General features: G+C 39.9%; 1 protein-coding gene across 8 annotated transcripts in view; it reads left to right on the top strand.

Moving 5' to 3' along the window:
* The window catches only part of SFSWAP (splicing factor SWAP), a 96,030-nt gene that overhangs the window by 38,976 nt on the left and 38,387 nt on the right, over positions 1–18,667 (top strand). For all 8 annotated transcript variants that reach the window (XM_077834888.1, XM_077834887.1, XM_077834886.1 and 5 more), the window contains 2 exons: positions 3,211–3,379; positions 11,256–11,489. In XM_077834888.1, coding sequence (XP_077691014.1) covers positions 3,211–3,379; positions 11,256–11,489 — 403 coding nt within the window. The remainder of the gene's footprint in view (positions 1–3,210; positions 3,380–11,255; positions 11,490–18,667) is intronic.

The raw sequence follows: 18,667 nt of genomic DNA, 5'->3' as shown, positions 1-18,667 counted from the left end.
AATTTGTTTACATTTAAGAAAGCTGGTGAGGATAATTTCAGTTAAATTCAATTTTGTTGAAATGTGCTGTTTCATCAAAGCTGAGATGTATTAGTTGTGGTGATTTTCATTGGGAAGCTTTTTTGGTTCAGAGCTCTCTGGTGAATTCTAGAGAGTGAGACACTCACTCAAATCAAAAAGCTCATGTTCTTCTGAATATTGTCCCTATGGGTGCTCCACTTCAGTGGTGCATGCATCCCCTGCATTTTTGATCGGAGTCTTTTGGTGGTAGTATCCATTCCCCCTGTCCAAGTAACCCATACTATGGATATGTAGGATTGCACAAGCAAACCACCCTTGGTTTCTTCTCAGCTGCCTTCAGCTTGATACGGAGGGTTGAGACTGCCAGCTTCACGTTTACTTAGCATAGTTTAGATAGTTTTAGTTTGGGGTTGTCATGTCTGTTTGTGTTTCATCATTTGAGGGGTTATTTTGGACTTTTTGTCATCCGGGGTATGCCAAGATCCTCAGGCTTTAAAAGTTGTCTCTCCTATGGGGAAGCTATCCCAGTTAGAGGTGGACATTTTTGGATCTTCAGTGTTTGGGAGATCCCATATACCGGCAAAATATAAGATCTGTTCCTCATTCAAAAGTAGATCTTGTGAGAGCAAGGAAATAAAATTTGAGCTCTTGATGACGAATCAAGCTCTAAGACCAGCTTCTGACCCTGGATCCAAGAACTTCCTTGTACATCAGCTTCTGAGCACACTTCGTGCCCTGTCTACCTCTGGGTCCCGGTCACTGAGCGCTGGGGGAGGTAGCTGGAGGTGGGTCTGATTTCCCCCTGAGAGCGGCCATTCATCAGAAGAGGAAGTCCTGTCCCTTCCTAGACCAACCAGGACGAGCAGCTAGGAGCTCCTGGCAGGGGCGCTCCCAGCAGCATGGGGGGGGATCAGACCCAGCTGCAGAAGCTCTGCAGCTGCTGCCTTCAGAGTCCAGATCTGAAGGCAGCACAGAAGTGAGGGTGGCAATCACGCAGCCCCCCTACAACAGCTTTGTGACCCACCATGACCTTTCTTTGAGTGGGGGACCCCCAGGGTTACAACACTGAATATTCAGATGTAAACATCTGAAAACATTAAATTGACTAATTTTAATGCCCTCTGGCCCTGAAATTGATGAAAATGGACCCTGAATTTGGTAGGGCCCTACCCATAAGGAGGTGACACCTCATACTAATATCTCGTCATCTTCTGAGACTGCAATGCCCCCACCACCTTTCTTGGTAATTGACTTCAGGCAGTTACAGAAGCTGATGAAACACATAGCTGATATGCTTCAGATCCCTTAGTAGAGGTCCAGGATTCCTTTCGTAAACTGGATGTTTTCCATACTTCTGTACATATGGCCCTCCCTGTCCATAAAACTTTTGCTAGAGCCTGCCAATACCATCGAGCAGACTCTACCTACATTACCTCCGACTTGTAAACTTGCTGGCAAAAAACAGTGTCAGCTCAGGATTTAGAGTTTTATTTTCACATCCAACATCGAATTCCCAGGTAGTCGATGCAGGTTAATGAACATGGTAGATGACCCAATATTAAGCTTGACTTCTTTGGTCATAAGAGTTATTCCTCTGCAACGTTACAGTTCAGAACAGTGAATCATTAAGCGCTTATGTCAGAATATGACTCTCTGAATTACAATGAGTTTAACAGCTTTATTGAACTTTTGCTAGAGAATCAACATGAACAATTAAAGACCATGAAGTGCAACTATTAGCAAAAACACTATTGCAGGCCTCCTTAGATGTAGCCTGGACTGCAGCCTGGACCGTTTCCACTGCGATCATGATGCGAAAGCATCTTGGCTCCAGTTGTCCATCTGCATTAGGGAGGTGTACAGAGAACTGTAGAGGACCTTCCCTTTGATGGTCACTAGTTTTCAGAATGTACAGATGGCTCACTTGACATCTTGAAGGATTTGAGGGCCATGCATTGGTCCCTCAGATTTTTTACACCTGTAGATAAAAGAGAATGTAGCAGGTCTCAAACAGCACAGCGATCTCACCCAGTTCCCTTTCCTGATTTCTGTAGACCACCTGAAACACCAGCTAAGCGACAAGCTATTCAAAAAAGCTGCTGCCACCACCAATTCATCTCAGCCAGCCATGTTATCTAAACGTTTTGCATTTGATGGTTTGGTCGAGAGTCTGAACTCTCTGCTTGATACCATTCTTCAACCTGCCTCCCCTCCCCGGGACGCTTCCTTGTTTTCAGTCTTCATGGGGAAGAACAGCATCTGATATATGGATATTGGAGGTCATAATATCTGGTTATTCTGTCTTTCATCTCCATTCCTTTCTCATATTCCCTGTTCAGGGACCCATCTCATGATCAGTTGCTGAGACAAGAAGTCACCTCCCTTCTATGCTCCCTTCCACTTTCTTCCCCTGATCACAGCCAAATCTGTCAAGATCATGACAATGTGGCCTTTGTTTTTCATCAGTAGTCAGAGTGGGGTGCGCTCGGTCTCTCTCTCTCTCTCCCCCTGGAATTGAGACATAGCTGACCAGATAGTCATTTCAGCTTCTTATGTTCTGCATATACAGAACACCATGACTGATGACCTCAGCAGACGTGTCTCCTAGAGTTGTAAATAGGAGGTGGATTCGCAATTCCTCAAAATATTTCTAACCTTGGGGTTTCCAAACTGGATCTTTTTACCATCACAGCCAACTTGTGGTAGAGCATTTTTAGTGATGGATGTGCTAGAACTTGCACTTCTCTCCCTCTTTAAACAGTGCTCAGGATTGTTGGTCTTCAGAGCACTTGATTTCCTCGGCTTTTCCTGTGCGGGTTAGTTAATAGGTGGGAGTGGATTGAGGAAGAAGACTAAAATAAAAATAGTTAATTTTAATAGATCTTTCAAAGAAATAAATAAAGCAACAATAGTAAAAGTAGTTGTGTGTGTCCTTACCCAGTGGAAAGATGCTGGAGTCATGAAAGCTGTACATAAGGTCAAACGAAAGAGTATATTCTATTCCTCTTGCAACACTTTCTTGTTGTTTTCTAGAAAACACTGAACTTGTCTTTAAAATGTTGTATCAGAGGATGAAGCCATTTGGATAGTCAACTTTATGCTGTATATTGTAAATGGATTGCATGTCAGACATTGTTACTTTCAGCAATTAACTGTGGTCATTAACATTTTGAATTTCTCTTTGAAAAGGGTGTATCTTTACCAGAAGATGTTCCAGCAGATACTGCTTCTGACACACAGGGTGAAACTCAGTTTCTGGATGATGACACTTCTGAAGATGCATCTGAGATGAGTGCTCCAGGAATTATAAAGGATTCACCTGTCAATAAAACTATCAGCGATGGTAAATTGGTGAAAGGTATGTTGAGACAGTTGGAAGATGAAGTCTTTGTAGGCATACATTAAAAACAAATCTATAATTAGCAAGGAAAGGACTTCGGTGTAAAGGCATCCAAAAGCACCAAACTGAATAATTTGATTACTTTCATATTTCAGTGTGTCAAACTTTGAGTTTGAAACCCAAGAGGATAATAACTTGAATGTCAAAAAGTTAGAAGAAAGCAGACTTTTATATGGCTGAAAAGTAGTATGTAAAATGAACTGGTATCTATAGACCAGTTACTTAATATTTGTGGATCTTCATAATTTTACATATCTGTACTGCACTTCCATAAAGTATAATTTCTAAATGTTAACAAATGGTATGTTCTGCCTCACTCTTACGTTTAGAAATCATGGTATAAATTTTCAGATGGGCAAAGTCCTAGCCTCCATATTTGTAGGCCTTCTTTGTTTTCAAAACTAATGCTAGGTTTAAGGCCATGTCTACACTACAAAGTTAAGTCGACTTCATGTAAGTCAACATCGAGTCTCTGATTTAAGCAAGTCGATCTTGCGTGTCCACACTACTCTCTTCGTGTCGGCGGAGTTTATCCTCACTAGTAGGGCTTGCATTGATGCACGAAGCACTGCACCGTGGGTAGCTATCCCAGAGTGTACAGAGCCAAGAGGAATTTTGGGTTGGGCTTGCAATGACTTATGGGACCAAAACATTGGCACGGGTGGTTATGGGAACATGGAGTTAGTCTCCCATGATGCACTTACCTCCCTGAAATCAACAGCAAACAACCCAAGCCTTTTTCGTAAGCCTGAGATACCCGCGCAGACGCCACAGCATGATAAGCATGGACCCCGCTCAGCTGTACACTGTTTGTGAGCATTACAAACACCTTGCGCCTTATCCTGCACTATCTACACAGCCAACACAGGAGCTGCCACACAAAACAATGTGATGCCACGCAAGCAGCCCTGCTGGAAGACACAGAACAGAGCGATTCACAGTTGCTGGCGACAGTCATGCATCACCTTGAAACAGTGGAACAAGCACTGACTGGTGGGACATCGTTATGCAGTTATGGGATGATGAGCAATGGCTGCAGAATTTTTGAATTTTTAAGGCCACTTTCCAGGAACTGTGAAGCTTTCCCCAGCTTTGAAGTGCAGCAGTACTAAAATTGGAGCTGTTCTGACAGTGAAGAAGTGAGTGGCAATAGCTCTGTGGAAGCTTGCAACGCCAGACTGCTGCCAGTCAGTGGGGCATCTATTTGGAGTGGGTAGATCTATCGTGGGATCTGTTGTGATCCAATAGGGCCATCAACAGACTTCTGCTAAGAAGGGTAGTGACTCCAGGCAACCTGCAGGACATAGTGGATGGTTTTGCCATGGATATCGCCCCACTGTGGTGGGGCAATAGTGATATACATTCTGTCTATCTTGGGATCAAGATCCCCTTGCCAAAGAGTACATAAGCCGAAAGGAGTACTTCTCAATGATGATGCAAGCGCTAGTGTATCACGGGCCGTTTCCTGACCATCCAATGTTGATGTCGGTGAAAGGTGCAGGACAGGACGTGTACATCTTTAGGAACACCAGTCTATTCAAAAAGCTGCAAGCAGGTACTTTCTTTCCAGACTGCAAAATAACCATTGGTGATGTTGAAATGCCAATCGCTATCTTGGGAACCCAGCCTACTCCTTGCTTCCGTGGTTCATGAAGCTGTACACAGGCAGCCTGAACTGCAGTAAGGACCCATTCAACCATAAGCTGAGCAAGTCACTAAGGCTCCTGGGAGATATCCACAGAGCATTTTGGGGTAGTGGTGGGGTTGCCACCAAGATTCACATGCAGCTCCTCATAAAAGCGGCATGTTTGTGGGGCAGAATCAGAAAGCCTGTTTGTCTCCCTTGTCTTCTGGCACATTTGAAGAGTGCTGCATGAAAATAAAGGAGCTTCAGCATGTCCTTGGTGTAGCCCTTCTCTCCCGTGCCCCGATCTTGGCATAGATGTCAGCATTTCTTCTGCTGGATCGGAGTTCTACCTGCACAGACTCTTCTCCCCACACAGCAATAAGATCCACCACCTCCTGTGTACTCCATGCTGGAGCGCGTTTGTGGCCTTGAGTCTCCATGATCCGCTGTGCTGGTGAGCTCTCCATACTGGTCAAACAGGAAACGAAAATTCAAAAGTTTCTGGGGCTTAACGGGGAGCAGCTGTGTCCTGTGTACCCGGCTGACGTGCAGTGAAGTTGAAAGCGCTTTCCAGAGCAGTCGCAGCAGAGCACTGTGGGACACGTCCTGGAGGGCAAATCATTCAAATTAGACAATGCAGTTGTGTCAGCCCATGGATGTCAAATCAAGTGCTGCACCTCTCGCAAAGGTGGAGTACAGAAGTTGACTTTACAGGCTACTGAGGTCGGCGGAAGGGACTCAGTAGTGTAGACACATACGGTGTTAGATCAACTTAATGTGGCTTATGTCGACCTAAGTTTGTAATGTAGAGCAGGCCTAAATCTGACTTCATGTGCTTCTAACTACCTGATTTGTGCCTGCAAAAATAACTCAAATCTGTGGATGGTTTGTGCATTGGCAAAAAGAAGGCTACCCTTATGAAATGTTCTCTCCCCTCCCCACCATTGATATCTATTATATATTACCAACTCTTCTGTACAAGAAACTGTGCTGTATTGTTTTATGAACAATAAGAAACTACAACTAGCCTCAAAATTTCTAGTGATTGAAACAGTTTGTATCTCTCAGGATTAGTCTATTTCAGATGTCTAATCTTTGACCATAAATAGCATAGAATTTTTAGTAAATTGAGTTATTCAGCACTAGACCATATTTTTATATGGTAAGAGTTTTAACTTAGTGGAACCTTATTTTTGCCATTGCTAACTAATTTAAAAATATCAGGACATAAGTAAGTCTGTTTTGTTTAAACTAATAATTGAAAACATTGGGCAAAATAGGGTTGTGGATAAAATGGAATCTTTAAGACTTCTGCTTGATTATTTCATCTGGAAAATGCTGTAGTCTAGTTGAAACTGCAAATATTGGAAGTATATAGAGGTCACTTTCCACAATTACTTATCTCTTCCTTTGCTGGAAGAAAAAGCCTTGCTGAAGGAGAGGTCTATTTAATGCTAGATGAATTTTCTGCATGTGAAATTTTAGCGGTTTGAGAACAATGGGGAAAATATGTTTAAGACCAACCTTGCAAAGTCAGCTAATGGAGTTGAAATGCACCAAGTCTTTGTAGTAGACATATTTCCTTTGAAGGGCCTGTTTCCTGTGCTGTTGCCATCTATTTACTTGATTTATTGGGAAAGGAAGCAAAAAATTATTTCCCCCCTCTTTTTACAGCTTGCTGCAATGATAAAAACACATTAGGTCATAATTGTTCTTGTTTTGTTGACATGACTCTTAAATTGTTTAACATATGAATTATTTCTAATGTACAATTTAGTAATCTTGTTTAGACAGGATCCTTGAGCCTCCGCATGATTTATGCTAAACAAATGGGCAAATAGAACAACTAAACTTCTGTCAATGACATCTAGTATCCTTAAAGAAAAAATGTTAATCCGAGAGTAGAGAGCAGATCATGAACCACAGGTGTCTTCAGAAATCTGAAGTCCTTTTTTTATTGGGGTAATTGAAGGCCTTACACAATTGTATTTGGAAGACCTGGGCTTTTGAAAATTTCTCTTCCACTAGATGCCAAAGGGCAGATATCAGACCCAAACCATAGAACCTTCTGGGGGCTAGAGGGAATAGAAGCAATGTATGGCAGTGAACACCTTCCATCTCCATACCAGGGTCTTTTAACAGGTAGTGAGTAATGGACCCATGCAGACAACCCCCTTTCTTCCAGAGGCTCCAGGTAATTATTCCTATTGACCTGTGCCCTTCCTCTTCTAGCGCTGCTTCACTCCCAGAGCTTTTTGAGCTCCCATTGGGATCCTAGATCCCTTGGTCTTTTCAAGGAGTCACAGTCACCTCCACTCCAGGCCTGCCCCAGAACTAACTAATTCAGGTCTGCGTCTTTTACCCCAGACCCCAAGTATGGCTGAGTTCCTGTCCCACTACCCAGAGAGCACCTCTGCCACTGTCTGCCTCCCTTAGCAGATCCACTTAAGACCGAAAGTGGCTTCAGGAAAAAGACAAAAAGATGTCCATGTGGTCCAAAGACCATCATTTGGCCCCGTTCCCTCCAGTGAGGAATGACTAGCCTCTCCTTCCCCACTGACGGGACCAACCCACCCCCTTTATCTAGGTCCTGTCCTTTCAATCAGCAACTGTTTCCTTTTTCCATTCAGAGCCAAGTCTAGCAGATTTTTCCAAACTAGACATTCTGAAACTGTTTTATAGCATAGATCACAGACTAACAGAGAAGTGGTTCTCAAACTTCAGCCTATGGTCTGCACAGTTATTTGTCATTGTTAAAGCCTCTGCCATTCTGCAAGAGATGGCACTTACTGCCAGCTGTAGCCTAGTCTAGGAATTTATTTTGGAGTATGTCTACAGAACAGCTGGGAGTGTGCTTCCCAGCATGGGTAGACAGACACAGGTTAGCTGTGCTTGAGTTAGTGCACTAAAAATAGCAGCATAGCCATGGCAGCACAGGTAGTAGCTCAGGCAGACTATCTGGTACATACTCGGATGACTAGCCCAATCCACCACCTGAGCTGCTGTGGCCACACTGCTATTTTTAATGCACTAGCTTGAGCACAGCTAAACTGTGTCCGTCTCCCCATGCGGGGAAGCATGCTCCCAATTGCAGTATAGACGTATTCCAAGAGAGAGTCCTGGACTGGACTACATACCCCCTTAGGAAAACTAAGGCTATGTCTACGCTTACAATTTTACAGTGGCACAGCTGTACCAATACATTCCACCATTTGGTCACACACTAAATTTAACCTAAGTATAGAGTCCCTAGAATTGTAGACCTAATAAGTAGACTTATAGATACAAAATACTTTGATTCATGCACAAAATATCAAGCCCTGGTGCCTGCGGGCAGAGGCAGCACAAGGAGCTAGGAGCTGAGGGAGGGGAGTTGCTGTTGCCCTTCCAGGGAGATGAGACTCTCCCCCCGCCCCCTCCGTAAGCACCGACCTTGCACCCCAGTCCTCCGCCCTGAGCTCCCCCACACCCAAACTCCTGATACTGGGGGGTGGGGAGGGCTGAGACTGCAACAGCAGCAGTTAGTGCAACTGGCGCAGAGGCTGCCCAAGTTGCTCAGGTGGTTCCCGGGCCAGCCGCACTGGGCTGCTGCAGAAGTCACAGAATCCGTGGCCTCTGTGATAAATGTGCAGCCTTACGCATAGATAATAAATTTTGCACAGCTTTTTGCTAAGTTTGTAAGGTATACAGCTAATGAAGGCTGTATTACAAATGTGTGCATTGCTTATTTAGCCAGGTGAAAAATGCACAGGTTGGAAGTGACTAAGGCTGTTTGCTTAGTAAGAGGCAATACTGCTCTCATGGACATTCAGACAGGAGTGGGAGGTTTTTTCCCCTGGGGTCTTCACAAGGTGCATTCTAGTGGTATCTAGCCATTTATTCCAGAATGTAGCTTTTTTGTATTTTTCCCAGTCCTTTTATTTATTTTACCTATTTGTATATACACAACCAGATTTATTTTATTTTTATATATATATATATTTATTTTATTTTTATATATAAAATACACACACAGATATCAATAAATAAGTTTTTTTTCCCCCTAGGACATCTACATCTTAATATTAAGGTTGTACAATTAAGGATTTAAATCAGGGACTGTTACAGTTAGGATTGTGTGAGCAACTGTAACTCATTCCCCGTCTGGGGTAAACTCTTTTGTTTAAAACAAAAACACATAGAGAAGATAGGACCTAAATAATGTCTGATCCAAAAGACCCACAGAATGACCTGCGCAGAACTCTACTTACATTTCTTGGAAGGGTAAGAAAAGTTCAGATTGTGGTAAGGTCAGCTCATGTTTCTGAAGAATCAGGGTCTTCCAGATCTGATGTTAAGACTGACCCTATTTGGCAGATATTTCTGTCCCATTATCAATACCATTCTAAACTTCAGCATTCTGTTTTATAAAATGTCCTGTTTTGTCCAAATGACAAGTAGAAATTGCATGCTATTTCCATTTCAGTATTTTGAGTATACTGGTATTTTCAGTATTATTTTATTTGTAGAGTGCTATACTGTTATGGAAACAACTATTTCTTGTGAACTTTTTCATTTGCCTTGGAATTTCATCCTTTTTCAGCTCATCAGTTAGATTCTTTTTATAACAAATCTAAGCATCTGAAAAACTTTGCCTTATCTTTTAGAAAAAAGAGTTTTCTGTTTATAACTTGCTTGTTTATTTCTCAGTAGTTTTCATTGGGAAATTCCAGCAGCTGATACCAAAGGGTTATTAAAAGCTTGTGTGTTCCATTGGCCTCATGTCCATGTGATTTTATCATATTTTTTCAACCTGTGACTTGTAACTGTTTTTATACAATTGATCCAATGGACTGAGCGTGGTCTTTCTGTCAAACCTGGTGGCAGGTCAGAAAAGGCAGCTCAACAACTAGCAGATAAATACTAAACTGATGTCTTTTCATTGAAGTTTGAGCTAAATGAACATAAGAGAGGCCATGTTGGTTCAAACCCATGGTTCATCTAGCCCAGTATCCTGTCTTCTGACAGTGGTCAGTGCCAGGTGCTTTAGAGGAAATGAATAGAACAGGCAATCATTGAGTGATCCATCCTCTGTTGTCAACTCCCAGCTTCTGGCAGTTATAGGCTAGGGACACCCAGAGTTTAGGGGTGTATCCCTGACTATCTTTGCTAATGGCCATTGATGGACCTGTTCTCCAAGAACTTATCTAATTCTTTTTTGAACCCTATTATAGTTTTAGCCTTCACATCTTCCCCTGAAAATGAGTTCCACAACTTGACTGTGCCCTGTGTGAAGGATTACTTCCTTATGTTTATTTTAAACATGCTGCCTGTTTATTTCTTGTGTGAAGGAGTAAATTACTCTTGCTCATTTTCTCTACACCATTCATGATTGTACAGACGTCTTAATTGTCGCTTTTCCAAGCTGAAAAGTCCCAGTCTTTTTAATCTGCTTTCATAATGATTTAACAGTGGTGTAGTGTAGTTATTGCCTTATACAGGCTATTTTTGTAATGAGATTGAAATTTTGGTAACCACTTATTTGCTTCAGTTTTAAAGTGTCAAGTTGTATGAAAGGCGGAGGAGGAATGTATTTTTACCCCACGCAGCAAGGGTTTTAAGATGTAAAGTAAAAAAGCACAGCTTAATACTACAAATCTAGATGTCTGATGCATTTCCAGACTACAAACTTCATGAATGTATTCTTAAAGTTCTCCTTATTTCAACTGTAGCACACAATGTATAAATCATGCCTAACCTTAAACAATAGCATTATATGAGTGTAGAAAACGTTAGCATGTGCTGGTCTTAAGCACTCAAATGCTGCATACTAAGTTTTGTGAGGAAGAGATTATATAAACAATGAGGTCTTTTTATTTTGGACCAGATATAAAAATTAATTTTAGTTCTATTTAACTTTTTTTGTGATGAATACTGAAAACAAAATGTAAATGCATCTCTAATGAGAAGGCTGAGCAATTTATAGAAGCAGCTAGAAAACATTGGTGGGGGGAGAATGATCAGCTATTTTCCCTTTCCCCAGAGTAGAGTGTACTGCGAACAGCACACTGTGTTTTGAGCGAGAGGATTGTAAAAATGGGGAAGTCATGTTTCATCTTTCAGAAGTTAATCTGCAGAGGTGGTAATTAACTAAGCAGAAGAATTTAACCTGCTTTCCACAGTAGTGCTAGTGATATGTAAAAGTGTTGTTGTTCCTTTATCCAACAGCATCATTTGCTCCAATAAGCTTTGCAATCAAGGCCAAAGAAAATGACCTCCTTCCCTTGGAGAAAAACCGTGTTAAACTAGATGATGACAGTGATGAGGAGGAGGAAGAGGGCAAGGAAGGCCAAGAGAATGCTAGCAACTCTTCAAATAATAATCCAACACTCGCCACTCCCTGTACTGCTGCTGAAGAGAAAAAACCTCAGCTTACCCAAGAGGAGTTGGAAGCCAAACAAGGTATGCTGTATAATACTGAAAATGATAAATTGCCGAAAGGAGTCTGAATTTTTCAGACCTCAAAAGCATTGTAAACAAGACTTGGTTTTACTTATTTTGGATCTTAACTATGTTTTCTGTTTTTGAAAATGTTTTGAATCACTGTTCTCTCCACTTCCTGCTAATCTCCTCATATAGACTTCCCATACATTGCTGTTGTCAGTTTAGAATGTAAGGAATCAAGCTGGCATCCCTACCAGCCACAAATTAATACACTGGAGCAGAGTGACTTTATTAGTCCATATGATATTTCTTTGTTTTGGTTACAGCTCCTGAGTGAAATGTTAAACTTTTAGTTTTAAGGCTGTATTAACATGTATGGACATGCCTTTCTTTGTAGGTTTTCTCTGTAGAACCCTTAATGCTTCCAGCTTTCTTTCAGTTATGTATCATACTCATAGTCTCTAAAGACAATGTGTTGCTCTTTTCTTACTGGTGTAGTGCATTGCTATAAGCTTTTGTCTGTTGCTCTGTTTATTTTGTGTGTTTGGGGGCAGAGAAGATTTGAATGAAGTGATCGTTTAAGGGGATCAGCTACCCTCAAGCTATTTCACATTAGATGTTAATTTTAACAAGTGAATGCTGACAATGTGTATGAACAAAACACTGATGAAGCTTGTTTTTAAAACCTTGCTTTTATATACATGTCAGTATTCGTGGTGTCTCATCTTTTTATCATGCAAATGAATATTGTTGCTTCAGAAAATGTATCCTGGAATCGCTTAATAGCGTGTCCTTTTTGCAGTATGCATTATACTCTACTGCAATGATGCATATCTGTCACAGATACTAGGCTTTTGATATAGTAACTAATAAATATAAACGTGGAATACAGTTGTTTAACAACAAGAATTGTGTACCGCATAGAAAATGTTAGTCAGCCATTAAAAGAAAATGCATACCAAAAACTTGGCACAGCAAAAATATCCATCCAGCATCTGTGTAGAATGCAGGAAATGATAGTGGAAACTGAAAATAACTATACAAACAGTTATCAGATTCACACAATACATTAAAACTTTTTTCTCTCATCATCAGTGAATGTTGCTTGTAACAGTCGTATGTTTAAAAAAAAAAAAGTGGCAAGCTGCAGAACATATGTTTACACAAACTTTGAGGAGTGTTGGGTATAAAGAGGGGTGAGAGTCGGTGCTGTGATGAGAGTAACATGGAGTGTGGTTTGCTTTTGTTTTTTGCTTGGATTATTACTTTTATCTGAGAATAAACTACTGTATTTATATTGGCATGTTTCATTTTTCATGGCTGGCAAAGGTAGTTGGAGAATGTGATAGGTGTTCTTTTATAAATTCTGTATTTGTAACTGCAAAAATATCATTTAAAATAGTGTTATGGAATGATGTATCTTTCCCCAGCATAAACTCCAGGAGATATGGTGCAATCTGAAAGAGAAAAGTTTCTTATGGCAGGTGGTCTAACTGCTGTGGCTTCTAGTACAAACCCCCAGCATATAAATATTTATGCCATATGTTACAGGTCATGATATTTAAAATATATATTTTAAATCTTAATTTGCTATTGTACAAACAAAGTTTGTCTCTATTTCAACAACCTATTTCAATGCATCTTCTGTTGTTGAATCTGCAGTAGTCTAATCCTTATCTTTGAATGTATTTAATTTTAATTGAAAAAAGTCAGTGATCAGCTTTAATGTGCATGAGAAAAAGGGTATTTACTTTTTGTGGATATGAAGACTATTTTCACTTATAGGAATGAATTCTTTTCATCTAGCTTTTTTCTTTCTACCAAGGCTTATTAGGTTTTTATCTAAGGAAAATGTCTCCGTAGAAGCAAAGGACTGTAAAGTCTTTCAAGAAATGGGTTTCGCCCCTTATAAAAAGTTTCAAAGTATCTATTATTAGTGATTAAGCAACTACATTTCTAAACTAAAAATCACTTCTATTTTGTAATCTCATAATGGACAAATGCAGTTAAATTACCATTTCATTTGTAGAATATCCTTGAATATATAATAGTAATGAAGATGATAGCTCAGACTTGCATTTGGCTACTTTAAAAGCTTGTCAGAACATATTAATATAAAGCTTTTCAATTAAACATTTCAAGTGTACAGGATATTCCCAGACACCATTTGGCGTTCCTGTATATGCATTATATGGAGGACTTTCCGCTAAAGAATGATGATACCACATTTTCTTTTTCTCCTTCTGCCTAATCCCTTTCCTGAAATCCCCTCCCCACTTTAAATTTAGCCAAAAATAATATAAAAATTAATATTTTAACCCATTGTATTTACATTTTGTAACTATTTTCATCTTTGAGGCATGCATTGAGACTATTTGATTCCTCCTCCCTTCCATTCCTGTACCACAGGGGAATTTGGATTACAGAAGTGCTGAATTTATTCTTATTGTAAGAAGTGAGATCTTAGTGTACAAATGATGGAAGGAAAATTGACTTAGAGATTGGTCTTTTGAGCTAAAAGTATTGGAACATACAGTATTTTACAAAATTTGTCGTTTTTGTGAAGACTGAGTGTAATCAGATCAAGTTAAGTAAAGGAATAAACAATAAAAATATTACTGAGTTAGCCCAGTTCAACTCTCATAAAAATGAATGACTATTAAAGGAGAGTTATTGCAAGAGTAAAAACTTCATAATGTGGTAGGTTACAAATACAGAACTCAGGTTTATTACTGGTATATTTGACATTTCCAGCCATCACGTCCTCAAGATTTGAGGACTTCAGTACCTCAGCCAAAGGTTATGGGCCTGCTACAAGAGTGGATGGGTGAGATTCTGTGGGCTGTGATGTGCAGGAGGTCAGATAGATGATCATGTTAGTTCCTTCTGACATTAAAGTCTACAAGTCTATTATCCATCAGGAAAAAGCTAACTACTGCAGAAGCACCCAGTTGAATAAGGAGTTATTTGACGATCTGCTTGAGAATTCAGTGTCTTTGCATTTGAAGGTATTACAAGCAGACAGCTGAGCTTTGGGCTAATATTTGCTCTGCAATATGCATATGCATTGTACTTGTACATTTGCACATAAAATTTGTCCCTGTGTTAGGGAAGGAGATTCATTTATACCCTTTTCTCTCTCAAAGCCAGGTTCTCTTTTCAGGGCTAGGACTGATGCCCTTCATAGTGCTTTAGAAGTTTTGAACCCTTGGTTAGGAGAAGAACATAACACACTCACTTGCACGAGTTAACTTCTAAAAATCTGCTTTTAGATGTGAGCATATAGCTTCGCTGACTTGGAGTTAGAACTGCTTTTTGCACTTGCTAGTATAGAGTGCAGTATTGCCTTCCCTTCATAGCTACAGCTATAGAAAACAAACATTATAGCTTCTTCGCTTACATGTCCAATTGAATATCAGTTAAATGGCAACAGTGCGGCATTGATTCCTGCAGCAAAGGCAAAACAATTTAAATTTAAATATTAAGGGATTACTACCTTTTTCTTTTCCAACATAAAAATATGGGCAAAATCCCTGTGCTAGGCTACACTGGAAGAGGTTTTAATTAATACGTCCATCAGAGCAGAGGTCTGCTGTCATTATATTTCCAGTGGGGATATAAATCTTATTAGGAAGTCATTTGTAGCATGAAAATACAAAATACACTTGTTCATTAAAAATAAAATTTCAGAAAGACTTTAGACAAGTAGACTTCTCCTTCTGAGAGGATTATTTGCATTTTGACAGTTTTTGTGTTTTGCCCTCAAGTTATTATGACAATCATTTGAAAAACTATCATGCCTTTTGTTATACAGTGCACGTTAAAGGGCTACTCTAACATATTTTTAAATCAAAATATCTGAAAATGAACAAACTGTGGAGTGCACTTAATAGAGCTCAAAATTAACAGAATTAAATAGTTTGGAATTTTTTATGGTGCTGACCTTATTAAATTGATCCTATTTGAGATATTGACAATATGAGAGCAGTGTATACAAGTGAATAGTTTTCCTGCTGTTCTTTTTCAACTGCTTATCAGTAAATGTAAATAAAACTTTCGTCCAGACCAACTTTGATTTAAGTATATAACGGGTGACCAAACTTTACTGGCCCTCCGAGCCACATATGACAATCTTCAGAAGTTCGAGAGCTGGAGCATGCCTGCCTTGAGACCCCCCTCCTTGCTGGGCAGAAGCCCCAACGCCACCACCCCGCTGCAAGGCCGAGGTCCCAAGCTCCCCCCAGTCTAGTAAGTGGAGAGGGGGTGGGGGGAGGAAGGCAGGGCTCCGCGAGCCACACTTTAACAGTAAAAGAGCTGCATGTGGCTCACAAGCTACAGTTTGGCCACCCCGGATATATAATTTGTTTTTTTTTTTTCAAACTACAGCTGTATTGTGCACTTTGATCCCACACACTTTATAGACAATATTCCTGATCTAAACTAACATTAAATAAAAATTATAAATTATTCCCCATGAAGAAAAATTTGAAGTGTGTCACTACATTTTCTCTATGTATACCTCAGTATGATTTTGCATTGTGATTTACAGAAATTCTTTGTGATTTATAGTACAAACCACAAAATTTATAATATAAATGAGAAAAACATAGGAAATAAAAAAGGAGTGGGATAAATATTACAACAGTAAAGGTGTGCATGGGAAGTTTGCTTTTTGGTAAGACTAGAAAGGTAAAGCCATATTTCACTAGTGGAGGTCACTGGCTGTGCAAGAGGGTGAGTTTTGAGGCTATATTACAAAGAGAGTGGGTATGCTTGGTGAGAAGAGGGAGGCTGTTACAAGCAGAGAGGCCTCTGGGGAAAGCATGGGATAGCAGAAGAAAGACAAAGGGAACAAGAAGCCTAGAAGAGTCAACAGACCACAAGACAGGGACTAGGAAGAAACAAGGGAAGAATTGTAAGCAGATGCAGTCTTATTAAGGCCTTTAAAAGTGAAGGTGAAGGGTTGGAACTCTATCCCAAAAGTCAGTGAACAGACACAATAGGGGTGTGACATGGTCAGGGCCGTGAAATTAACATTATTTTGGATGGTTGAAAGGAGTTGGGGAGGGTTGGAAAGGAGGATGTTACTAAACTTCTGACAGCCATATACATAAAAACCATGTGTATATATATTATGATGGGGCAAGGCCAGATGGCTATAGAAAAGTAGTGGGAGATAGATATATTAGCTCCAGGCTAAACAAATCCCTGGTACCAGGTTAAGTGAAATGGAAGCTGCTCCAGGTCAATTAAGACACCTGGGGCCAATTAAGAACTTTCCAGAAGGCTAGGTTGATTGGGACACCTGAAGCCAATCAGGGGCTGGCTGAAACTAGTTAAAAGCCTCCCAGTTAGTCAGGTGGGTGTGCATGTCAGGAGCTGTGGGAGGAAGTTGTGCTGTTGGAGAGATTGAGTAGTACACACCATATCAGGCACAAGGAAGGCGGCCCTGAGGTAGGGGTGAAGTGGAGCTTGAGGAAGTGAGGGCTGCTGTGGAGGAAGTAGCCCAGGGAATTGTACATGTCATGTTTCTAAAAAGTCAGCTACCATAGCTGATACTATTAGGGTCCCTGGGCTGGAGCCCGGAGTAGAGGGTGGGTCCAGGCTCCCCCACCACCACCTTTGGCCCCTGATTAATCACTGAGACTGGGAGACAACAGAGACTGTGCAAGGAAGGATAACTTCTCCTCACCTCCCTTGCTGGCTTATGATGAAAATGGCTCAGTAGACTGTGACCCTTGTCTCTAGAGAGAGAAGGGTTACGTGGAGGGTCACAGTGAGCCTCTGAGGCTAGCGAAATCCGCCAGGAAACGCGGGACCCACGGAGGCAAGGACAGAGCTTTGTCACAACATGAAAAATATATATACCACTTATATAAATACATGTTAACAGTTTAATCAATTTAAAACTTACATATTTCCATAATACAGTGAAATCTGGAATTGTAATTTGCCAAAGACTGTATCTTAAATGCATAACACTAGAAACTATAGAATATGTGTGTTGCTTTCCCTTTGCCTGAACGTGCTTTGTTACTATGGCAGTGAGATGCAAAGGCTCAACCTAAGTATTTTTGAAAAAAACTTACTGTTTTCAGTAAAATTATTTATCAGAAGTATTTATATGAAATCTTCCCAATTAAACTCCAGGTGAATATTTTTGGAGTGGCAGGTTAATGAAATGAGTAGAGGCTAAACTATTTCCTACTTTTAGGTGAGGGAAAGTTGCAAGACGTTGTCATATTCCAGGGGAGTTTTTCTTTGCCTATCTTTTGGACAGATAAAATATGTTTTTAATATATTTACTAACATTAGTAAGCATATAAGTTTGGAGAGAGTAAATTTCATTTAAAGGAGCAGCAGTCTGAATTTAAGGAATTATGATCATCTTTCTTGGGACCCTCTAGCTAGTATTTTTTAATTGAAACAAATTTTAAAACGGGAATTATTCTACAGCTAATAGGTATTGATATTTTGTTAGAAGCAGCCTATGTGCTCAAACTCTGCTGGTTACGTGTTACATTATAAAGAGGGTTTTTTGTAAGATTTCTAAATCAGTATGAGTTTTTGGTTTAAATACCTAAATCGGTTTTTCTGCTAATAAAAACTAATTGTTCTGAATCCTGTAGAATTAATTTTGCCAGAGTTTGAAGGTATCTGACTTTCATATTTTGAGACAGTGAAATTTATAGCTGGTATATCCATGTTTATAAAATGTGAAATAGAGAAATGTATCACTCAAACCTCACTAAAGAGATAGTGGCAATATAAATTACATTGCAGGTCTTAATTAGTTGTCATTTGCAATTTGTCTATCCAGTTTAAAAGTATGTATTTAATAATTTTAAGGTTACTTAAACAGAATTAACCAAATAAATCTGTTTTTTAATCAGGATGCTTTTGTAATCATAGCACATTATCATAGTATGCTTTGCTTAATTTCCTTGAAGAAATAATAATAATCTATAATTCCTAATAGTCAGAAGTACTTTGTTTTCCTGAAGGTAGTAAACAAGAGTTCTTTGAAGAATAGTTGCTCAATAATACTTAAGAATTCTTAGTGAAAGTATCAATTCTGTAGTAAACATTGTAACTTAATTTTCATTAAAAAACCTCTTTTGTGATGTCTTTCCCCCTTCCTCTCTCCAATTTAATTTCCTCATGGGCATATGGACGTGAAATTTCTCCTATGGTCT

Source organism: Eretmochelys imbricata, chromosome 15 (genome assembly GCF_965152235.1).
Source record: "Eretmochelys imbricata isolate rEreImb1 chromosome 15, rEreImb1.hap1, whole genome shotgun sequence".
In the NCBI taxonomy this organism is placed as follows: Eukaryota; Metazoa; Chordata; order Testudines; family Cheloniidae; genus Eretmochelys; species Eretmochelys imbricata.
Note: the sequence above shows the minus strand (reverse complement) of the source record. Positions and strands in the feature narration are given on the sequence as shown.